The sequence below is a fragment of the Carlito syrichta genome, unplaced genomic scaffold, assembly GCF_000164805.1.
Source record: "Carlito syrichta isolate Samal-C Ts95f unplaced genomic scaffold, Tarsius_syrichta-2.0.1 Scaffold301917, whole genome shotgun sequence".
NCBI classification, from domain to species: domain Eukaryota; kingdom Metazoa; phylum Chordata; class Mammalia; order Primates; family Tarsiidae; genus Carlito; species Carlito syrichta.
In genome coordinates, this window is record NW_007246013.1 from 70,912 (window position 1) to 96,527 (window position 25,616).

Genomic DNA, 25,616 nt, shown 5'->3' on the forward strand with positions numbered 1-25,616 from the left:
ATTCTATTTTAGAATCAGTAATAAGTGAAAGCTATAATCTCATTGAAATCAGTGTGCCATTGAATTTATTCTTTATTTTCTTGATACAGTTTCTTGCCTTATATAAATGTTTTGGGAATAAAAACAAATGCTTTATTCTCTCTTGTAAAACTATTTCTGCTAACAGGTATTTTTCTATGTGAAAGATTTTTGTTGCCAAAATAAGCTATAGTTTAAATTGTTATTGTATGTAGTAATGGAGAAGTCTAGTCACTTCTTGGTCCTATCTGACTTTTATTGTCTCTCCCCCTCCCTTAGAAAAATATCTGATTATTTTTTGTTTGTTTTTTGTAGAGATGGGTTCTTCTTATGTTGCCTAGGCTGGTCTTGAATCAGCTTAAGCAGTCTTCCCTCCTTGGCATTCCAAAGTGCTTGAGTTACAGGCATGAACCACCCCCCCACTCAGATTTTTTGTTACTTGGTTAGCAGTCATGAATGTATAAGTAGTATCTCTCTTAAGTACCAACCATGTGGGGAGAATATTTCAGTAGCAGAAGTGGTAATAGCTACTCTATCTTTTCTAGAGAATAAAAGTACTTCACCACTGAAATTGAAAGAGAAGGAAATTCTATATAAAAATACCCTTTAAAAATAATTTGAATTTAAATTTTTTTACTCTTCCTTTTTAAACCGTTAATGACTTCATAAATGATTGCAAAATTTCTTCACTGTGTCCACAAGGACCCTTTCCGTAAAGCATTGTTTTTTGTGTTTTGGGTTTTTTTTTGAGCTTGAAACAACCAAAGCATGCTATTGGAAGGGCGTATGGTGGATTAACCAGATTTTATAGACCTTTGCTGTGATTGTTTTCCATTTTCTCCCACCTTTCATTTTATTTTTTATTTTTTTTATTTTTGAGTTGGAATCTCACTCTGTCGCCCAGACTGGAGTGCATTGGCCGCTCCCGGCCACCGCAGCCTCGACCTGCTGGGCTCCGGCGATCCTTCCGCCTCAGCCTTCCAAGTAGCCGGAATTACAGGCATGCGCTACCACCCCCGGCTGATTTTTTGATTTATTGTAGAGATGAGGTCTCGCTGCCCAGGCGGGTCTCGAACCCACAGGCTCAGGCAATCCACTCACCTCAGCCTCCCAAAGGCACGGGATTACAGACTGCGCCACCGAGCCCGGCAACCACCTTTCATTTTAAAATGAAAATTCTAGGGGAAAATTGGGAAGTAATCTGAATGACAACATAGTGTTATTAGTACTTAAAGGTGGTAGTTGAACTATTTGCTTCAAGATAGTTTATTAACTTTTAAACAACAAACTAACTCTAGTTATATATTAATTAATCTGGTTTCTCTACAAGCTGTTAGCTGAGCATGTAGGTGATTTGTGTCTTTCTGATATATAAGCTTTAAATTTTCTAGAAATCCTATTTAAACAGTCAAAAGACAGATGAAATTATTATTATTAGTTTATGTTCTGTTTTGATTTAAGGGGTATATGTGCAGGTTTGTTACATAGGAACGTTGCATGATGGTGAGGCTTGGGCTTCTATTGAGCCTGCCACCCAGGTGGTAGGCATGGTACCCATAAGTAGTTTTCTTCCATTATCCCCCTCCCACCCTTCCCCCTTTTTAGGAGTGCCCCAGTGTCTGTTCCCATTCTTTTTTTTTTTTTGAGTTGGAGTTTCACTCTGTCACCCAGGCTGGAGTGCAGTGGGGCTCCCTCATGGCCACCACAGCCTCTTCCACAGCCTCTTCCTGCTGGACTCCGGCTATCCTTCTGCCTCAGCATTCCAAGAAGCTGGAACCACAGGCATGCACCACCATCCCCAGCTAATTTTTTGGTTTGTTATAGAGACAGGTCTCTCCAAGTTGACCTGGCTGATCTTGATCCCCTGGGCTCAGGCAGTCCTCTCATCTCTGCCTCCCAGAGTGCTGGGATTACAGGCATGAGCCATCATGCCTGGCTATTGTTCCCATTCTTGTACTCTTGTGCATACAGTGTTTACCTCCCACTTATTAGGGAGAACATATTGTGTTCAGTTTTCTGTTTATTTGACAGTATTCAGTTTTCTGTTTATTAGTTCCTGCTTTTGCCTCCCAAAGTATTGGAATTACAGGCATTAGCCACTACTCTCAGCCAACAGGCATTGTTTTGTATATTAACAGTTCATTTTATTTTTCTCTTTATCTCTTTTTTTAGTCAGAGTCTCACCCTGTTGCCCAGGCTGGAGTGCGGTAGAACAATCACTGCTCATGGCAACCTCAACCTCTTGGGCTCAGGCCATCCTTCCTTCTTAGCCTCCTGAGTAGCTGACCCTACAGGTGCACACCACTATGCCCAGCTAATTTGATTTTTTGTGGAAATGAGGCCTTGCTATATTGCCTAGGCTAGACTCAAACTCCTGGGCTCAAGCAATCCTCTTGTCCCGGCCTCCCAAAGTGCTGGGGTTATAGGCCTGAGTCACCATGCCCAGCCTGTTTCTCATTTTCTGTTAGGGAATTGGTCTTTTATTGTGTTAATTTGAAAGACCTTTTTTTATATTAAGGATATTAATCTATTATGTGTTACAAATACATTTCCCCAGTTTACCATTTGCCTTTTATCCTTGTTGCAGATTGTTTTCTTATTAACACTCCTACATTTTTATTTAGTGAATTGAAATTTGCTAGCTTTTCTTTGATTTTGTCTTTAATGTAACTGCCTACATCCCTACAGGATTATACATTTGTCCAAATATCATTTTATCTCTTCTTTCCTTACTGACTTAAAATGACTGTTTTAATAATTATGAGATACCTATCTGGGATTTATTTTCTGATGTATATTATTTTCTACTGTTCTGTCCTTAGTGTATGACAGGTAACGTTAACTTCTTGTAGGGCAAGTGTTTAGTTTCAGACACTGGTTTGTATTATTCAAGATGAATTTTAGAATTATTTTGTCAAGTTGAGTGCTCCCCTCTCTCCAGCAAAAGGAAAAAAAAAGATTGTCTTTTTATTGAAATGCTTTAGATTACAGTTTTACAATTTGGTGTTTCTTAATGAGTTTGTGTCATTCTTATTAAAGTTTATTTGTAGTCATTTGTGGTATTATTTTTCTATTTTGGAGTCACTTAAATTTTATTTTCTAATGAATCGTTGCTGGATATGTGAAGTCTTTTACTTTTTTGTATACTGATTTTTCTCCAACCCAACTACTCTCTCTTCATTCCTTTGGATTTTCCAGGAAGATAGTCATCAACTCGTAATTATGTTTTTTTTCCTCTTTCAGTATTTGTACTTTGCTTCAACTTTACTTATAACTTCAGGAACCGAGTTAGTAATAATGAACATTTTGTCTTATACATAATACCTTGCATTTTCTTAGTATATGTGACATTTGTTGTTGGTTTCAGAGAGGTATCATAGTAAATTTTGAAGAAAGAATTCTTCTGTTGCAAGTTTACTAAGAGTTCTTTGCTCTTCTTAAAATTAGAAAAGTGATCATGAGGCTGGCTCATGCCTATAATCCCAGAGCTTTGGGAGGCTGAGATGGGAGGATTGCTTGAACCTAGGAATTGGAGACCAGCTTAGGCAACATAGTGAGATGTTGCTTCTACAAAAAAAATCAAAAATTAGCCAGGCATGGTGGCTTTTGCCTGCCATTTCAGCTACTTGGGGGACTGAAGTGGAAGGATCACCTGAGTCCAGCAGGTTGAGGTTGTGGTGAGCCGTGATTGTACCACTGCACTCCAGCCTGGGTGACAAAGTGAGACCCTGACTCGAGGAGAAACCGATTACAATCTATGTATGTTCAGATGCCTTTTTTTGTTATGATATCAAGAGTTTTTCTCAGCTAGATGTAATGAATTTTGTTCACTTTTCCATTCTTAAATAAATTAAAAAAAAAATAGAGACAGGACCTTGCCATGTTGCCCAGGCCGGTCTCCAGCTCCTGGATTCAAGCAATCCTCCTACTTTGACCTCCCAGGGTGGTGAGATTACAGGCATGAGCCACTGCACCTGACCTGCTTTTCCATTCTTGAATTGCTATGTAAAACTTTACTTGATTATCTTATCTCTAGTTTCATTTAGAACTTTTTAATCTCATGAGTCCATTTGTATAGCTTATATATGTATGTGTGCTATGTGTTATTTTAGGTTTTTGTAGCAGGCCTAAGTTGGTTCTATAAAATAAAGTTGTAATTTCAAATTACATTTTCCCCCAAATACTCTACAACTAAATACTCTGAAGCTGTATAAACAGAATTGAATTATATGTTTATTGCAGGCTTTAGAAGTCACCTAAAGTCCATCTGGTCCCACACACTTTGTCTAAAACAGTTAAGAAATTATTTTTCATTAATCATATCCAGGACCATGTAGTGTGAAAATCAGCCATGTTGACTTTTAAAAATCATAACACTTTTCTTTAAGAAAATTGGTTAGATTTCCTTGGGATGTATTTATTCATATTAAATTCAGAGAGAAAGATGAATGTTATTAATGTAATAAAATAGCATTTATTTTCAAGGATTAATTATCCCCGCCACCAGCATTTTATTGTTAAAAATTCTGACATTGTAGGTATAAGTTTTTAATGTATTATTTATTCTCATTCTAGGGGCATTTTACCTGGTGTTTGAATATATGGACCATGATCTGATGGGACTACTGGAATCAGGCTTGGTTCATTTTAATGAAAATCACATAAAGTCATTTATGAGACAGCTCATGGAAGGTCTGGATTATTGTCATAAGAAGAACTTTTTGCATAGAGATATTAAATGTTCGAATATCCTTCTAAATAATAGGTATGGCTATGAGCTTGATATATATATATGTGTGTGTATATATATATAATATGTTTACGATGAGTGTTATATAATGTATATCCTAAATCTGTTCAAAGAATTTAGAATTCAGTTCATTTCTTACAAAGCATTTTAACATAATCAACACAGTATTACAGCTTGAGTCACCTCTGAAGTTGTGATAAATATATTTTAGTTAAATTAACTCCCAATAATAGTTTGTAATATACATAAAATAATATTCAGTAGACTTTTGTTTGGTATTCTTCTAAGTAATGCGAACAAATCTAATAATGAGACGATTTGAGTTAAGAATATATTTTAGGATTTTTTGAAAAGGCGGTCCTATTGTAAAGTGAACTTTTTAAAAGTGCACACACACACACACACATTCACACATATTTAAAGCTTATGCTAAATATTTGTAACAGCATAACCTGAACACTGGTAATTCTCTTGCAGTTGGTACTGTTTGTTAGTTTAAATGAGGCATACCTGGTCCTAATTTTAATTAGTAGAAAGTGTGCTATGTATCTAGTACCATTAAGAACTGGAAAATTAAACATAAATTTAAAGTGATATGACTTAGTTGACTTGAATTGAACAAGTAATTTGTCTTACCACTAAGTAATATAAATTATCTCATTTCATTTTAATTTCATTGAAGTATTTTTCTAAATAGGAACTGAATAGTAAAATATTATTCTACTACTATTATAACAATAATAATTATAATAATAGTAATAGTAGTAGATTATAATAATACTAACTAAAATTATCCAGAGCAAAGTACCAATTGTTTACTTTATCTTGTGAATTTATCTACTACTTGCCTTTCTCTGTACTATCTTGGTGGCAGCGCAGTACAAGCAAAGTTAAAGTTCATATAAGTATATATTTTTTTAGTTCTAGGAGTAGAATTTAAGTATGTATTGTTATTCAGAATAGGTTAATGCCGTTTGTTCATTTTGTCTTATTTCTACCAGAGGGCAGATAAAACTTGCAGATTTTGGACTTGCTCGATTGTATAGTTCAGAAGAAAGGTAAGAGTACTTTCAAATGAATATTATAGGCATCAGAGTCCAGTGTTAGAAGCTACACTAAGAACATTCTATTAACAGTTTTATTTTTTAAAAAAGAGATTTACTTTATTGGATTAAATACACAAAACAATGACATTTTATACCATATTGGGTTGACTGTTTTAATGACAAAATGTTATATATTTTTAACTGAATTTAAAAATTGATTTTCAACACGTAAGTAAACTTTTTTTTTTTTTGAGTTGGAGTCTCACTCTGTCACCCAGGCTGGAGTGTAGTGGCACACTCACAGCCACCCCAGTGTCAACCTGCTGGGTTCCAGTGATCCTTCCTCCTCAGCCTTCCAAGTAGCTGGAAGTATAAGTGCACGCTACCATGCCCACCTAATTTTTTATTTATTGTAGAGATGAGGTCTCACCAAGTTGCCCGGGCTGGTCTTGAACCTGCAGACTCAGGCAGTCCACTCGCCTTGGCCTCCCAAAGTGCTGGGATTACAGACTGAGCCACTGAGCCTGGCCAGTAAACATTTTTTTTTAATGTTCAGCTTTAAATGTGACTGCAATGAACTTACAAATTTTTAAAATTTATACTTCAGTTTCTGATGCAGATCTAGTTACAAAGATGTTTTTAATATTTGTGTTTAGTGAAAACTAAACTAGCATATGCCTTTTATATTGTATGCTTAAACTTATAAACTTTGTTTTAATCATTATATTAGTCTTGGGTCTTTTTGTTGTGTCTACAGTTTCTGGGTTTTTTTGTTTTTGTTTTTATTTTGTTTTTGTTTTGTTTTAACTCCCTAGAACTTTTTATTTCAACAAACTGTTGTGAGGAAGTTCAATGTATAAGACAAAATCTGGATAGAATTTTTCTGGTTTAAGTTGGAGTATATATCCAGCTTTGTTTCCTTTGTTGCCTGGTGGTAGTGAAATATGATTTGTCTTATTAGAACAAATACAGAATTTCATCTGGCATGGTAGCTCATGCTTGTAATTCCATCACTTTGGAAGGCTGAAGTAGGAGGATTGCTTGAGCCCAGGGATATGAGATCAGCCTGGGCAACAAAGCGAAAAAAAAAAATAGAAAAATTAGCTGGGCATAATGAAGTGCATTTGTAGTCCCATCTGCTCAGGAGGCTGAAGCAGGAAAATTGCTTGAGCCCAGGATGTTGAGGCTGTAGTGATCTGTAATTGTGCCACTGCACTCTAGCCTGGGTGAATGAGCGAAACCCTGTCTCAATAATAATAATAATAATAATAATAATAATAATATGGAATTTTAAAATAAAATATTTGTTGCAGTAGTGAGTTTTATGATAAATAGCCCATGGAATAATTTGGCTTAATAAATTTCTGGTCACTTTAGCTTATTCCTCTCTGTCTTTATTTTCAGATTTATTTGTATATATATTTAATTTAAAAGTTCTTTATGACAAATCTGTCATTTTTTTAGTATCATCATAATTTAATACAACATCAGTTGATTGGAATTCTTAGAAATAGGTGTTTGCTTTCAGTGAATGTCTGCCAGTTTCTGGTTGGTTGGTGGAACTCTGGTATAAATTTCTAGAGTAAAACTCTGTCTTTTAATCTTGTAGTGCCTGTGAATCATTCTGAAAATTATTTTCATTGTTTAGTGTTTTAGGGTAGAGGCTTTCAAATAGTATATTTTGGATTTATTAGAATACTGTGAAGTGCCTCAGTCAGTGTGTTGTGAACGGAGTTGGCAGATCTACTTTCACCAGAGCTATTCTGTTTTTATTTTTTTTTCTTATTATACTTACCATTAGTATTTTATTTGAAGAAAGAATTGTATGGTTTTGTTTTGTGGTTTTTGAAGTTTAAAACTGTTACACAGCTTAAAAGCAACTTTGTTCTCTCATTTTGCATTTGGGAAAAACAAATTCAGAAAGGGTTGAGCGACTTATTATGTTTTTAATTGGCAAAAGTTATGTATTTATCATATGCAACAAATATTGATATATTTATATACATTGTGGAATGATTATATCAAGTTAATTAACATATGCATTGCTGCACAACTTTTTGTGGTGAGAACATTTAAAAACTACTGTTAGCAATTTTCAAGAATACAATATGTTGTTATTAATTATAGTTGCCATGTTGTACAATAGATCTCCTGAACTTATTCTTCCTAGCCAACTGAACTTTTATATCCTCTGACCAACTAACTGTTCCTCCCAACTTCCCCTAAGCCTCTGGTAATCACCAACTCTACCCTCTACTATGTATTCAACTCAGTCACTCAGGTTGGAGTGCAGTGACATGCTCATGACTCACTGCAGCCTTGAACTCCTAGGCTCAGGTGATCCTTCCACCTCAGCCTCCCAAATAGCTGCAGGCATGTGCCATCATGCCCAGGGAATCTTCTTTATTTTTTTGTGGAGATGAGGTCTTGCTCTGTGGCCCAATCTGGTCTTGAACTCCTGGCCTCAAGCTTCCCACCCTGGCCTCCCAAAGTGCTGGGATTATAGGCTTGAGCCATTGCACCTGGCCCGAATTCAACCTTTTTTTTTTTAGTTGGAGCCTCACTCTGTCATTCAGGCTGAAGTACATTGGCACGATTATGGCTACCCCAACCTCCACCTGCTGGGCTTAGGCTATCCTTCCATCTCAGCTTTCCAAGTATCTGGAATTACAGGCAGGTGCCACCATGCCTGGCTAATTTTTTGATTTATTGTAGAGATGAGTTCTCGCCAAGTTGCTGGGGCTGGTCTTGAATCCCTGGGCTCAGGCCGTCCTCTTGACTCCACCTCCCAAAGTGCCGGGATTATAGGTGCGAACCCAGCCTCGAATTCAATTTTTTTAGATTCCATATGTATGTGAAATAATGAGGTATTTTTCTTTCTGTGACTGGCTTATTTCACTTAACATAATGTACTCCAGGTTCATCCATGTTACAAATGACAGGATTTTCTTGTTTTTAAGGCTGAAAAGTTTCATTGTGTATATATTTATGCAACATTTTCTTTACCCATTCATTTGTTGATAGACACTTATGTTGATTCCATATCTTTACTATTTTGGAGGGTTGAGTAACTTTAAAGATTAAAAAATGTTGACTGAGCCAAAGGTATATAGTTCATCTCTCAAATTTTGATTCTTCTCATTATATATGTAATAGTGCCTCTTGGTAGAAATTGAAAAGAAAAATTGGTCTGAATGTGTACTTAGTTCAAAACTTCACTTGAAGTGTGATTTTTATGATTAAATTTCTGTGTCTATTCTTTTGAGGAAGTCCTAATTAAGAATTCTATCTGCTGAGCTGGTTGAGATTTCACTGTGGTTAGATTATCCTTAGTATGTGTCATATTTCAATATGAATCCCTTTCAGTGGAGATAGAAAACAGCTAGTTACCATTTTCATGTAATACATTCTTGTATGCAGATATTTGTGCACATTTAGAAAAGATATGTTCCAGAAAAACTTAACTGTAAAGCCAGATTTTCTATAATACTCTATTTTCCCATTGACTTTAATTTTTAAAATGGAATTTTGGGTTCTAGTGGAGTGCCAGAACTGTGATGTGTTCACTGGGCCGCATGGTCTCTGTTGCCCTACTGGATTCATATAGGAATTTTGAGTGTAGAGAAGCTGGAAAACTTAAATCCTATAACTTTACATCTTCAGGTAATGTGTACTGAGTTTTTCTACTCAAATTTATAAGAGAAAAATGGTGTAACATTTTGTTTATTAGCAAATATCCTATCCTTAGAGGGGTTTATGGACTCTTTTAAAACTTTTTTTATTTTTAGTTTTTTTTTTCTTTCTGGATTACTTTCTTATGCTAGTTTTCTAAATTATTTTAGATTCAAAGGGTACATGTGTAGTTTTGTTACATAGGTATATTGGATGATGGTGAAGTTTGGGCTTCTCTTGAGCCTTGTGCCTGTCACCCAGGTAGTGGACAGACTTAAGGTACCCAGTGGGAGATTTTTCAGCCCTTACCCTCCCCTTAAGAGTCCTCAGTGTCTGTTGTTCCCATCCTTATGCCCATACAATGGTTAACTCCCTCTTCTAAGTGAGAAAACTTTCTTTTTTTTGATTAGACTAATTCTTATGTCTTTAAAATCCATTGGAGAAGTAGGCTAAATATAATGGAATACCTTCGAGATACGTATATTATTCCAGTGAATTTTAATAGTGTATCGATTTTAAAATAAATAAATCCACCTTTAGCAGAATTCTTGTATTGTCCCAAATTTTCTAGATAGTTCTTGAAATAAATATACAGCAAATAATTTTCACTCAGTTTTCTACTTTGTTATTATAAATAGAAGTTAAGGTAAGGCTTTATCATAAAATACCCATGCAAATATTAAGTCACTTTGAAGTATTTTCTAAATAGCTACTATAGAAAGAATAACTTAAAGTGTTCAAGAATTTAGCACAAGGTTTTTCTTTTCAAAATAGAGCAGATTTCAGCTTATTCATTTATTAGCGTTAGCCGCATCTCTCTCACTCATTTGATTTTGTATATACTTTTTTGAATTGCGGAAAACTGGGGTAGTTACATCTAGTACTTAGGGGGAAATCTGTGACCAAACTATAGTAGAAGAAAGAAAGAGGACCACTGGTTTCAAATTAGAGGAGGGAGGCAGTGATTTCTTTAATCTTGAATGAGTTTCTAATTTTGAGCATTAGTATTCATACTTTGTCCCATACCGCTTGGGAACTATGGAACTTGAGAACAGAGGTATTTTGTCCCATTTCTTCATTACCTGTTTATCTTTCGGGACCTATTTAAGTATAATTTTTTCTGAGGCTTTCAACCACAATATTTTCCTCTTGTTAGTTTTTAATTTACCAGTGCTTTTCCCAAAGGGTAGAGTGTCTTTCTCTCTTTGTGTGACAGCCCCATATGAAAAAGCTTGTTTTGCACATTAGTTAAAATTAACCTCATTTTCTAGAGAAGAAACTGTAATGTAACACATTTACTTTTTTAATGCAAGGAACATAAAACCCTTGGTTTTAATTCAGCAAACATTAGCTGAAGTCCTGATATTGCCATTTAAGCAGTTGTAGAATCTTGGACAGGTAAATCACTTTATGTCTCAGGACCTCATTTCTCAGCTTTAAGATGAAGAGTTTTAAATCTCCCTAATCTTTACTGACAGGGTATTGAAAAACATATCTTTTATTCTAAAAATTACTGTTATCAAAATAAAACAAAAGTTTTTAAAACAGTAATCGAAAAACTTGCTGCATTTCTATATGATGATTCAATAAGGAGACAGAAAAATGAAAGGGCTGTTCACACTAGTTCACCAGCCACCCTCCCAAAAGACACACTTTTTGAAGATGGTATCGCCATCTAGTGGGTTTTCAGAAAATTGCGATTTAAAGCAAAACTAAATTTTTCCAAAGCTATAGGTATTAATGGGAGAGGAAGACTTCTTACTCTTTTTACTTCTTCTTGCTACTTGTCTAAGGATTAGGTAAAATTATTCAGCATTAAAGTTGCTCCCTTAGCTCTAGTCATTATTACTTGTGTTCTTGTCACTCCATCTAAAATTGTAGTCATTTTGAAGTCAAGATTATTTTTTGTATTTTATATGCCCTAAAACATTGAATATGTTCATGGAGGACTTGCCTGATATAGATTAGTGCAGAAAGCTTTGGAAATTCCAGGTAATACAGAGTGTCTTCTATGAGGCCCTGGAAAAGATTACAACCGTGGTAGCAAAAAGATGACTAATAATGTATTAAATAACAATTAACAACATGACTAAACAAGCTTTAGAGAGGGAAATCTCATTGAGATCACTGACTTAACTATAAGGTCGACATTAAATTTTATATACTTCAGCCCTGTTGGAGTAGTCTACATTTTTTTTTTTTTTGAGTTGGAGTTTCACTCTGTCGCCCAGACTGGAGTGCAGTGGCCGCTCGCTCCCGGCCACCACAGCCTCAACCTGCTGGGCTCCGGCGATCCTTCTGCCTCAGCCTTCCGAGTAACCGGAATTACAGGCGCTCGCTACCACGTCCAACTAATTTTTTTATTTTATTGTAGAGATGAGGTCTCGCCTGCCCAGGTGGGTCTCGAACCCGCGGGCTCAGGCAATCCACTCATAAAAAGGCAGTTTAATTCCTTAGGGTACAGTGTTCCCCCTCCACGTGTAGGAGGAATCTCAGCCATGTCCTTCATGCTGAACAATTAGAAATCTAAATTTCCAGCCTTGATCTTTCTTATGATTTCCAAACCTCTGTGTGCTGGACATCTCTGCCTAGATGATCTGGGTACCTTAAATAGAATCTTGTTATAAAACCTTTCTAATCCATTCCCCTAGAAAAATGTCTGCTGCTTTTCATTTGTTTTCTATTTTAGTTAAAGGTATCCAGTCACCCTCACATACAGATATATCTCACACTACACCTTTGTAAATAGAAGTTTTATTGGTTACCCTGCCCTCTGGTCTTTCTCCCCAGTGTTCGCTCCTGCTATTCTTATCCACTGCCGTCCCTACCTCCCCCAGATAATAACAATGCCGAACTATTTGTAGTTTTCTAAACATACTGTGCTCCTGAAAGCCTTATGAGTCTACATGGATTTTCTTTTTGTATGGAATTACACATCCCATTACCTTAGTCTGACAATTTTTTTTCCTTCAGCGTACAATTGAGGTTTTACTTCCTTTGAAATATGGCCGGAATCCTACAGGCATCATTGGGTGCATCTTTCTTTATATGTTCAGAGTATAGCATTCATTATTCAATGTAGTACTTGTAGTGCATTGTTAACAATTTATGTCTATATTACCACCATACTTTAAGGCTATAAACAACTGCAAGCATGGTTTTTTGTTTGGTTTAAACATCTGCTACACTCAGCATAGTGCCTAAGTCAGAGTTTCAACAAATATTTGTTGTTTATAAAGAAAGGAACAAACTTAACCAGCATTGTGTATAGCACTTTATTGTATACAATTCCCTCTTACAAGAGTTATTTTAATAGAAAGTCCTCTGAGATGAGTGATGTAGGTGTCATTATGCTTACACACATTTTAAAGATAAACTGAAGTTTAGAAAGTTTAAGTGCATTTTTAAGATCACACAACTAGTAAGTAGTAGACGTAAGAGTCTTGACCGAAAGACTATTTATTTTCATTGTGCTATAGTGTTTCTTGGTAGCATTCTGGATTCAGCCTTGATTACTTAAAAATATTGACCAGGTGGAGAATTCTACGGACTTCTCAAGTCTGCTTTGTACGTATCATTAGGCTTATGAAATTTTTAGAGTTCTTTTGTAGCGAAGGATCTGTGAATTTCACTGTCTTTGCCTTCTCACCCTCTAAATATAATATTTTATTTTTGCCATATGAGATATGCTGTAGTTTGAGTTTCCTAGCACATTAGCGAGTTGTGTGATATTTCCATTTCTGAATCTCTCTTAGTAATATCGAATGTCATTACATTTTAAGCAACCTGAAAGCTCTTGAAATGTCTAATGAGAAATGTATAAATGAAAAGCATTTTGATTTAAATTTTAAAATTTAAAAAATATTTAAAATTACCAGAGGCTAGATACAGTGCCTCACACCAGTAGTCTCAGCACTTTGGGAGTCTGAGGTGAGAGGATTGCTTGAACCCAGGAGTTTGAGACCAGTCTAGGCAACATAGTGAGACCATGTCTCTACGCAAAATAAAAAATTTTGCTGGGCGTGATGGTGCACACTGTAGTCCCAGCTACCCGGGAGGCTGAGGAAGAAGGATTACCAGGAGGTCAAGACTGTGGTGAGCCATGATCCTGCCACTGCACTCCAGCCTGGGGGACAGAGTGAGACCCTAATTCGAAAACAAAAATAGATAGATAAATAAAATTATCTGAGGGTTTTCGCATGAAAGTATTATTATTTACAGTCTGATTATTTTACATTTTAATATTCTGGTAACCACATTAAGGTAGAAGAAAAGTTTAAAAGAAAAACAAAAGAAGTGTTGGGTTTTTTCTTTTTAGATGTTACTTTCCTAGCAGACAAAGAAATAGTGTCTGCTTACTTTTCAGAAATTGTTAATGAGATATACAGATGACAATATTCCGTCTAAATTGAAATTCAGACTGCTTAACATTGATACCATTATTGCTGAGTCTTTACAAAGTTTTGTTTTTTTGCCATCCAAGAGTAACAGCTTATTGGAGTTACTTTTTGTTTTTCTGATTTAATGACAGAAGGATTGTGTGTGTGTCCATCTGTCCATGTCCACATGCTCCTAGGTTATGGAGTTTATTGCAACAGACTTCAATTTTCCTGGGATTTAAATTTCCTGATTTCTAAACATAGTTTCAATCTCTTTTACTTTTGTTTCTGCATTTGTAAATGCAGCATCCTAATCATAACATGGAACATTTTCTTTTTTTTTTTTAATTTTTTTTTTTGAGAAAACAGAATTTATTAAGAACAGAAAAGCTCCCACAGTGGGAGGGCACCTGAGGAGGTTTCCCGAATATTTTCTTTATAGTACATAAACTATTATTAAATTGGTTGATGCCTAAAACTGGTCTTATTTTCTTCTAACTCTGACTACCTTGGAATTTGCTTTTAAGATTAAAGTCTTTCTGTCTGCATACTTCCTCAGTGTTTGCTTCTTTTTCGTTAAGCAGTAAATTGGAAAGTGAAGCATTACAAAAATTTTTGAATAAATCATGAGTTTTTTCTTGTCCTTAATAAAATAGTTATAAAGTGTAGTCATTTGTCAGTGTTAACTTTTAAAAGCTTATTAAAAACTAGTTTATTAAAAATATTTAAAACATAATTAAAGTACCACTAACTTCATTGAGGTTTTCTTGCCAGCTCTGTTCTTTCCCTGGCTTTATTGAAGCTCCCTCAGGGAACTGAAGGTTCTGTGTGGTGGGAGCAAGAACCAGATATAGGATTTTATAGACTTTGTATAGCTATTCTCTAGAAGGAAGCAATGTATACTAAAAGTGTAACACGTTTTATTTGTTACTATAACTTCAACTGCAGTTTGAAAGGGGATTGGCCTTTAAGACTGGAAGCAAGGACAATCAGAAAGCTGTTGCAATAAATCTGGATAGGATGATGATAGCTAAAACTAGGTCGTGGGTACAGACAGGTATTAGAAAGACAGGGTTGAATTTTATCATAAGAACGTAGAATTGTTAGAACTTGATGGCTGAGTATGAGTGAGGTACATCACTGTTTCTACCCCTACCTTAAAGTTTCTGCTTAAGCACAAGGATAATTGGTTTATTAGTTAGGACAGGCTAACCTTCTGTGACAAAGATAACCTCAAAATTAGTGGCTTAAAGAATAAGAAGTTTATATATTTCTCAGTTAATGATCTTGAGTGGTTTTTCTTTACCTCAGTACCCAATTAAAGAATATTTAACTATATCACCAGGTCACATGGTAACTGCTTCCTACAGTCATTCAGGGAACCAGATTGGAAGATCTACTATCTTCTATACATACCTTCCAAGGGCTGGTGCCAGAAGTGAGAAAAGAGGAGGGAGTGTAATGAGCCAGGCCTAAGAAATGGCACTTAACCACATACACTCGTGTTCCATTGGAGAGCACTTGGTCATGTGGCCACACCTAACTGCAGCGAGGATGGGAAATACAGCAGACTGGGCAGCTGCCACAGAAGAAAGAAAGGTTAGATTTTAGAGAACAGCTATGGGTATCTGCCAGAAATGGTGATGATGTTTGCTGAGACAGGAAACAGGAAGAGAAAAGCAATTTGTAGTAAAAGGTGATAAATTTACTTATGGATATGTTATGATGTATGTACTTAGAGGGCTCAGTTTGCATGTTTGGTAAGAATGGGCAAGTAAGACAAGTGATCTTAGTAAGATGATAGCATTAGTTAGGAAAAAATTAGTTTTGTTTCTCTTTAGCAGTGTGATTGTACAGTAATTTAAAAGTTATTTTCCTTGGAAGATAGCTAAAGGAGGAAAGCGGGAGTGGCAATAGAAAGGAATGGGGAAAGGGCATGAGATAAGACCGTGTTTGTTTTTATGTAGTTATGGTATATGTCAACACTAAAGTATTAATAAGTGTATACTATATTCAGATACTGACAATAGGTAACACCTATTGGCTAGGTATTAGAGATAGCTATGAAAGATCAAATCTCTTGTATCATTTTCTTGGTGATGACAGAAGTTAGTCAGTGCACATGTGGTGTATAGAATTTAAACTACTAAGTACTGCAAAGCAAATAAAATAGTGACTATAGAGTCAAAGTGGAGGTGTTAGTGACTGACTCAGTAACTTTCACTAGGGCAATTAGGATAGACCTCTTTGAGGAAGTAAATTGGAGCAAAGACCTGATTGATGAGAAAGAGAGAACTTAATGAAAACCTGATTGGTAGGAAAAGGAGAACTTAATGAAGATCTGGACAAAGTGCATTCTAAGTAAAAAGTAGAAGGAACTCAACTAGTGCATAACCTGGAAACAAACTTGGAAGATTTCAGGGTCAGAAAGTCACCCAGTGTGGTAGGAAGTGAGATCCTTGGTGTCATCAACTGAGATAAAGTTTATATTTATTTAGTTGCAGTGGGAAATCACTGGATAGTTTTAAGTAAATAGGTGATATGGTCTGGTTTTATGTTTTGGAAAAGAGCCTTTGACTGGGTGTGACGGCTCGTGTGTGTAAACCCAGCACTTTGGGAGACCAAGGCAGGAGAATCACGTGAGGCCAGGAGTTCAAGACCAGCTTAGGTAACATAGCAAGACTTTGTCTCTACAATACGAAAAAAAGAAGAAAGAAAAAAAGGTTAATAAAAAAAATAAACTTTAAAAAGAAATGAGGAATAGGGACTAAGGATGGAGGCAAATAACTCAGTTAAGATATTGTGGTTATACCATTGAAAAGATTATAGCTCAGATTAGGACTGTAGCTGTTGAAACCATGAGAAATGGTTGAATTTGGGATCTATGTTGAATGTAGAATTGACCTAAATTGTTTTTTTGTTTTTGTGTCGGAGTATAACTCTGTTGCTCAGGCTGGAGTGCAGTGGCACACTAATGGCCACCGCAGCCTCAACCTGCTGGGCTTGGGTGATCTTTCTGTCTCAGCCTTCCAAGTAGCTGGAACCACAGGTATGCACCAACACACCCGGCTAATTTTTGATTTATTGTAGAGATGAGGTCTCGCCATGTTGCTCAGGCTGATCTCGAATCCCTGAGTTCAGGCACTCCTCTCACCTCTGCCTCCCAAAGTGCTGGGATTACAGGCTTGAGCCACTACGCCCAGCTGATATAAATTGTTGATAGGAGATTTGAGGGAAAGATGAATCAAAAATGATTTCTGGACTTTTTACTTCAGAAGCTGGATTGGTTTTAAAAATAGGTCCCAAATTTCTTTTGTAGGTTTTGTGTGTGTTTCCTCAATGGATTCTGAATGTTATGAAGATGATTTGACATTTTGTACATACGATAAGCTTAGTTAACTGAAGGCTATCCTTATTTTTCTCAAAATATTGTGTAGTGTAGAATACATAAGTGCATGGGAAACTTGCCTTTTCCCCCAAAAAGCGCAGACTGTATTATATGTGTTGTTGGAAAAATAAAAGTATTTAAGAGCTAGTTTAGCTATTTCCTTTTATATAATTCTTTTTTTTTTTATTTCTTAGAATTATCTTTAATAAAGACAACAACTCTGCTTTGAAAATTTTAACTGGGATTTCCCAGAAGCCCCAAATACTTCAAGGACCTAGGATCTTGCTCTGAGTATCTGCCTTGCCTTTTATATATCTGGGCCAATATAGGAGGCTGAGCCACTTGCCAGCCTAGGGACACACCGTTTTGGCAATGTTTGCTTTGTTGTGGATACAGTGCTGTTTGTCAGGCCCTAAGGTAGGGAAGGCCATAATTATATCTCATCTTTCTTGCCCCTTCATTTCTGAAATTCCTATGATTGTTTACAGACAAATTATTAGAATTTATCACTGAACAGATTGAGAGTCTTTGGTCCCTACTCTTTTGATACTTCATTGAATGTAAAGAAAAATGTTAGGGTAGTACTTTGTTTTTTAGAAAGTATATATTGATATGACTATTTATTTACTTTATAAATATAAAACTTTTCACAATTTTGAGATTTATTAGTGTTTTAAAGTTGGACTTCCTGTGTCAGGTTTTATAGTTGAATGTTTTTTTCTCAGTCGTGATCTAGTTCTTATTTCTTGTTTGACAGAAATTAAGCATTTGGAAATAATTGGAAAAGCCATTAAAATGGTATACATTAAGTATTTTTGCTGTACACTTGGAAGTATATTTCATCAAGTGTTTGCTTATTTTTGAAAATCAATTCAGTATTCTTACTTCTGAACTTAATAGGGCAGTTAATAAAATATAAAATTAATTTTAACTGCTAAAAATGATGGTGCTAAACATTGCCTTGAACATGATATACAGTACATAAAATAATCTTTTATTTAAATATTTCTTTTTAAATAAAATTTGGTCACTTGAGTTTGTATAGTTTCTCATAATTCAGCATACTTTAAAAAAGCATTTTTAAAAATATAAAACATTAGGATATTTTTTAAGTAAAAAGATACAATACGATTTATAGATAGATTTATATTAATTTAAATATTTTCTAGAGACCAGTTATCTAATTGTGTCACACAATCATAGCTTAAGACACTTGAAATGTTTTAGAAACCAACCGTCATAATTTTCATAAACTTTGTTCTCTCACCTAACTAATTCACGTATGCTGCCTGAAGTTATAGGGCTATATACATTAAGGTGCCAGCCATATGCCCAGCATTGTTCTAAGCTTTGTGTGTGGAGTTCATAAATAAAGAATGATATGAGAGGTCTTTTGACTTTCTGGGAAGATAGAAAATATAGAGAGTGCAAGACACTGGTAAATATAATGTAAATTTAAGAATGAAGATAAATTTATCATTAGAGTTTAGACTTTATGGAAGTTTAATGTCATGAATTATAGAACTTGAATGAGAAAGATAGGGGAGGAATTTCAAATTTAAAAGAAGTTAAGATGTAAAGAAGTGAGTGTATTTTTAAAGAATGATGTTCAGCTTAGACTGGCTAAAGTTTAAAAGACTTTCTCATTATGTGAGGATAAGTGATGCCAGTAAGCAAACAAACATAATGAAATGTTAATGTTAGAAAAATCGAATCCTAATTTGCTATTTAAAATATTTATCTTAGACTATCTTCTTATTTTTCCCCACAATTTTTACCAAAGTCAGTTCGTTTTTTTTTTTTTCCAGCATGGGAGCACTATTATATAGTCCTATCTGTGATAATTCTGTAATACTCACATTAATAGCTTATAACACTAGTGCTTCAATTATTTGGTTAAATGTGACTGGGTGAGGGTAGAGTAGGGATCAGACGGATCTTATGCTGCCTGGAACTTCAGAGCTATAGTTAGCAAGAGGGACTTTGTTTCTAATTTTGTGCTCCTTTCCCTTCTTCCCTAAACCGGTCTGAGTCCAAGCCAACTTCAGGTAAATGGGCTTAGAATACAACCTTTTTCTGGAATTTCCTGTGATAGCCTTTGTATTTTGTGACTTGGAAAACATCTGGAAATAGAGAGGTTTAGAATTGATCTAAAGACATGTGATCACCCTGAAGTAAATGCTGTATCTACAGATGAATTGAAGAACTTCTGACTTCTTAGGACCCTCTTCATTCATGTGAATCAGCCAGAGTGTGGCCATTCTCTGAGGATGGAAAACACTTTCCCAGAGAAAATGTACTGTGATGGTAAAACTTGACCCTAATACCTTGACTAGATAATCTCTTCTATGGCAAATAAAGAGACTGCAGAAGGTGACAGGCGAATTATTTGATAAAGTACCATACCTATTTTTAGTGGTTCTTAGACCTCAACCGCTATAGTCTGCATTTCTATTCTTCCTTCCTTCCTTCCTTCCTTCCTTCCTTCCTTCCTTCCTTCCTTCCTTCCTTCCTTCCTTCCTTCCTTCCTTCCTTCCTTCTTTCCTTCCTTCCCTCCCTCCCTCCCTCCCGCCTTCCCTCCTTCCCTCCCTCTCTCCTTCCCTCCCTCCCTTCCTCCCTCCTTTCCTTCCTTTTTTTCTTGTCTTACTCTGTTCCCCAGACTGGAGTGCCACGGCACACTCGTGGCCATCCTAGCATCAACCTGCAGGGCTCAGGCGATCCTTCCGCCTCAGTCTCCCAAGTAGCTAGAACTACAGGCACGCGCTACCACGCCTGGCTAATTTTTTTATTTATTGTAGAGACAAGGTCTTGTCAAGTTGCCCGGGCTGGTCTCAAACCCACGGGCTCGGGCAATCCACTCGTCTCGGCTTCCCAAAGTGCTGGGATTACAGACTGAGCCACCGAGCCCAGCCTTTCTAGTCACATACCCAAGTGGGTCAAAATTAATTAAAAATTGCCTAGGATATGCTCCATTGAAAACTTGTGTTAGGTGGTCCTGGTTTGATATCTTGTCACTCAATAATTTGCAAGATTTTGTCAAAATCAGTCAGCCCTCTTTAAATCAATTAAGTCTTTAAAAGTTTTTATGGAAAGGAAAAATAGTACTCAACAGTTGAGTTGATATAAAGACCTTTTTGTGACCAAATTATAATTAATACCAGCCAACTACTTTTTATTTTTATAGTCATGTATTAAGGAAATGTTTCAAGGTTTTAATTTTGGATTATAGGATTACTTGGATAAACCAAAATAATATTTCCTAAGGTAATATCTCTTACTCCAACAAATGCTAACTCTAAAGAGTGCTTTCTGTGTTTTTTAGTCGGCCATATACTAACAAGGTCATCACTTTATGGTATCGTCCGCCTGAACTGCTACTGGGAGAAGAACGATACACACCAGCAATTGATGTATGGAGCTGTGGGTAAGATAGGTTTATTTACTGGTTTATGTTACATGAAACTTGGTGGTGAACTAAAATCAGATCATTTGGTAATGATGGATATTTTTTCCATTAGATGTATTCTTGGTGAACTCTTCACTAAAAAACCTATATTTCAAGCAAATCAGGAACTTGCACAACTAGAATTAATAAGGTAAGCTGTTGATTATAATATTTGTGGAGGTGGGGAAGGTGTCCTACTCCATAGGATATTTAAAATCTTCCAAGCTTGTCTTTTCAGGAGGAGAACAGCATGGTTCTCTTGAAGGCTAATAACTGCTAAATGGAGGAGAAACTAGAATGTAGGCACTTTGATATTTGTTCCAGTAAAATTAAGGATCAAAGTCCCTGGATCTTTTTGTGTGTGTGTGATTAAATCAGAGGACTTGAGGCCCCAAAGATAAGACTGGGAAGGAAGAGTAAATACGAGGTAGGAGAGAATAAATGGTAGACACTTTTAAAAAAATATGGCAGAAAGGAAGAATTAAAGTTTTGGGGTATTGTAAAAAAAAAAGTTACTCTATTTTAAATATACATATATGTTCATATGTATCTAGATATGTATGTATACACACTAAAAGGTATGCATCTGTCCACTACCATAGGTCTTCATTATTTGCAGCCTATCATAGAACCTAGCTCATAAGCAGTTACTCATATATGTTAGTCACCTTTCTCTTCATCTTAAATTTTAAATGAAATATTTAAAAGAGCTTTGGTTTCATATATAAATAATATATTTGGTTTCATATATAAATCAACTTAAAGATTTCTATGGAAGTTTCAAAATATAGATGAAGTCTTTTGGGAAAGATGCTGGTAGGATTCACAGATTTACAGAATTTTACTTTTCCAACTGAACAAAAATTATCAACAAATAGTAACCAAAGAAGGATCCCAACTTCATCTTCTAAATTGTGAAAAGTTTCACCTATAAATAGACAACTTAAATCAAACTAAAAGAAGATCCTGAGAAATGACAAGTATTCCCTTTTTGGGGGAGATAATTACAGTTAAGGTGTGACCAAAATACAGAAAAAACAAACTCAAAAAATGTTATTGTACTTTTTGGGGGTTGGGTCAGGTTTTTGCTATAGGGTATAGCTGGGAAAGATGAGTGCCCCAGTTAGATCTTACCTCTTCTCTGGGGATACCTTGGTATCATCACAAATACCCAAGCCAGAAACTAGCACTGCTTCAACTCCAGAGCAGCCAGTTGCTTCATCTTAAAAACACAGAACCAGTTATGTCCAGAATTGATTTAGGGGGTCTAAGCACAAAACTTTTAACAAAATTGCAGAGAGAGAGAAGGAGAGAAAAGGGAGAGGGGAAAGGAGTTCACCAGAAACATAGGGAACTTTTATCTTACCTTTTTTATTGTGTGACAGGTAAAGAGGATCAAAAGGAACTGATACTCCTAGACCTTTCAATGCTAATTGGACATTTATATAAAAGTTAGTTATATATTAGTAAAAAAAAAAAAAAAGAGGAAATTTCAAAACTTTGAAATACTATAGGCTACATTCACTAAATAAAACTAGAAATTAATGTAAAAATGGAAGCAACAGTCAATTGCCTAAAAATGTTAAATATGTTAAAAATAATTCTTAGAGGAATCACACTTTAGAACATCTAGTTTTAAAAAGAGTGGCAAATTAGGTATAAAAACCCGTGGGCTAAATCTGTGCTTAGGAGAAAATCACAACCTTAAATATATTACTAAACAAGGAAAGAAAAATAATTAAGCATTCAACTAATAAGCTGAAAAAAAAACACCCCAAAACAACAACAATGGAAAACAGAAAATAAACCTAGGGAATAAAAAACTGATAATGAATTATAATACAAAAATGATAGAATTTATGAATAAATGTATAGTATGGTCTTGAGTTTATTTATACAAATTATATTTATTATATTTATTTATACATTAATTAACTTAATATGAAAAGACCATAAAGAAATTAAATGAAATGAAGATTATAAGATATAAACTGACCTCAGATAGAAGGAAAATCAAAATAATTATAACTACTTAATTCACCAAAATTTACCCTAAAACACCTTAGAAAACCCAAATGGAGGACGTAATGCTGTTAGAGCATTCCTCTAAAGAAACAGACCCCAACATTTTCATAGGCAAATTCTTTCAGAAACCAACAATTGTAATGTTCTTTATTCCAAAACATGAGGGAAATGCATAGAAGCTTTCCCATACAACCCTCTCATGAACAGTCTTATTCGAATTTTTTTTTTTGAGTTAGAGTCTTACTCTGTTGCCCAGACTGGAGTGCAGTGGCCGCTCCCGGCCACTGCAGCCTCCACCTGCTGGGTTCCAGCCATCCTTTCGCCTCAGCCTTCCAAGTAGCTGGAACTACAGGCATGCGCTACCACACCCGGCTAATTTTTTGATTTATTGTAGAGATGAGGTCTCACCAAGTTGCCCAGGTGGTTCTCGAACCCGCGGGCTCAGGCAGTCCACTCACCTCAGCCTCCCAAGGCGCAGGATTACAGGCTGAGCCACCAAACCTGGCTCAGTCCATTAGACTAATTGATGCTCTCCATTTCCTGTGAAAATAAATACTAACTTGATAACATGGCAACTGGATGTTTGTAGCTAGTAGGCTACCAACTTCTAGTAAGACTGTGTATTTACCCCACCAGCTGAAGAGTATACTGAACAAGAGATGGTTGTTAGTTTCCAGTTTTTATGATGACTTTTTACTTTTGGACAATATAGACAAAGGCAGTGCTTTGCAAAAATTTTAAAGCATTGTTGTCTAATTGGGATGAGCGAGTAATTATATATGTTACAAATAAAAGTCATAAAAATCTGGAAGGATTCAGCATTCAGATTTATGAATTTATTTAAAGAAACCAAAACTAATGTATTATGGGTATGGTTTGTACAAGAAAGCTAATTAAGAATTCCATTCATTGAATCCTCTTCAAAGAGAAACCCTTAGGATGGTGGCTCACCCCTGTAATCTCAGTACTTTGGGAGGCAGAGGTGAGAGGATTGCCTGAACCTAGGGGTTAAGCCTAGGCAGCATGGAGAGATCTCGTCTTTAAAGTTAAAAAGTAGCTGAGTGTAATGGCCCATGCCTCTAGTTCTAGCTACTTGGAAGGCTGAGGTAGAAGGATTGTCCAAGCCCAGCAGGTCAAGGCTGTGGTGGCTATGAGCAAACCACCTCGCTTTAGCCTGGGCAACAGGACGAGACATCGACAGAGAGAGAGAGAGAGAGAGAGGGGGGAGAGAGAGAGAGAGAGAGACAGCGAGAGAGAGAGAGAGAGAGAGAGAGAGAGAGAGAGAGAGAGAGAGAGAGAGAGAGAGAGAGAGAAAAGAATAAATATACATTTATAAATTTTCCATTAGCATAAATGTTTATCTTATCTGTGTGTCTTAATGATTCCTTTTTTTTCCTTTGCACTGTAACTTGGGCTTTATGTTTCTTTCTAGCTCATGTTTTCATTTAATCAACCAGCTGTTGGTCCTGATTGTATTGAGTACTAGGGTTTCTATTAATGATAATTAACATCTATTTAGTTTATGCACAATGCCACTGTTATTCTATGAGATACTCACTTGCAGAATTTCAGTTAAACTTCATGACAACCCTATGTCATCTTTTTATAGTTAAGAAAATTGAATTACAGAGGTGAAAAATTGTCTAGGGTCATATAAGTAGTGGTACTTAGTGATAAAACTAAGATTTAAATGTACACGGTGTTACCATGGAATCTAAACTTTTAGCCATTACTCTATACTATATAGGAAGTAAAACTTCCTTGAGCCTTTTACAAAGTCATTATGGCAGAAATACCAATACTTGAGACAGTATGAAAAATTTCACAAGATATTAATACAAAAATTCTATGAGAGTAGAATTAGTAAGTAGTATACAACTTTTCATTAAACAGTTAACTTGCAGAAAATGATGATAGTAGGTAACATTGTATTACAGGTTAAGGAAGATATCTCCCATAAAGTGACATTTGAACAGAGATCTGAATGAAGTGAAGAAACAGCAAAGTAATAAAGACCTGAGACATAAGTACACTTGGTTTATTTTATGAATATGTTGTCAATGAGCCATATGGGGGGGAAAAGCTTAGTTCATCTATTTAATAGCATACTGTAGTTATTGAAAAGGACATAGTTGATCTGGAGATATTGACATGACATGGAAAAGCGACATGAAAAGAGCAGTTTTACAAAAGGCTATATTTAGCTTCATCCCACATAGGTAAAACAAATACATCAAAGCTCAAATTCTTAATCTGAACATGAACTTTTGAGAAGGCTAGAGAGGGTAAAATTTTAGTTTCCAGTTCATATATTTCAGCATGCTATTGTTACTAAGACATTTATGATTTTATATTATAAAAAAGTGGTTCAAGTTTGATCCTAGAAGCACTCATTTTTTAAAAACATAAAATAAGAGGAAATTTCTAATAAAAGAATCAAGCATGAGTATAATAAGACAAAAGTAAATTGAAAGGGATATGGGCTTTGGAATCTATAGACCTGGGTTCTGATGCCAGCTCAGCTACTTCCTGCTCTTGTGACTTAGGGTAAGTTCCATAATGCTCTAAGTTTGTTTTTTCACAAGGAAAACAAGACTAATAACATGCTTGAGGTTGTAAGAATTAAGTAAATGTAAGTTTCCTAGTACATGCTTCTCTCCCTCACCTTATTTGTGGTGTTGCTTGGTTCAGGAATGATGAGATCTAGAGTCAGTATTGTACAAGTACATGTAAAACTGATCAAGAGTGGGAATATGAATAAGAATCTTTTTGTTGTTGTTGTTTGTTTTTAAAGCTATTTAAAAAAATTTCCTTCCTTCCTTCCTTCCTTCCTTCCTTCCTTCCTTCCTTCCTTCCTTCCTTCCTTCCTTCCTTCCTTCCTTCCTTCCTTCTT

The 25,616-nt window shown here is 35.6% G+C and overlaps 1 protein-coding gene across 1 annotated transcript in view; it reads left to right on the forward strand.

Annotated features, from left to right (window-relative positions):
- The window catches only part of CDK13 (cyclin dependent kinase 13), a 115,055-nt gene that overhangs the window by 70,902 nt on the left and 18,537 nt on the right, over nt 1-25,616 (forward strand). Inside the window, exons 6-9 of the mRNA XM_021711194.1 lie at nt 4,594-4,783; nt 5,770-5,826; nt 20,576-20,677; nt 20,772-20,849. Of these exons, the coding sequence (XP_021566869.1) occupies nt 4,594-4,783; nt 5,770-5,826; nt 20,576-20,677; nt 20,772-20,849 (427 nt within the window). The remainder of the gene's footprint in view (nt 1-4,593; nt 4,784-5,769; nt 5,827-20,575; nt 20,678-20,771; nt 20,850-25,616) is intronic.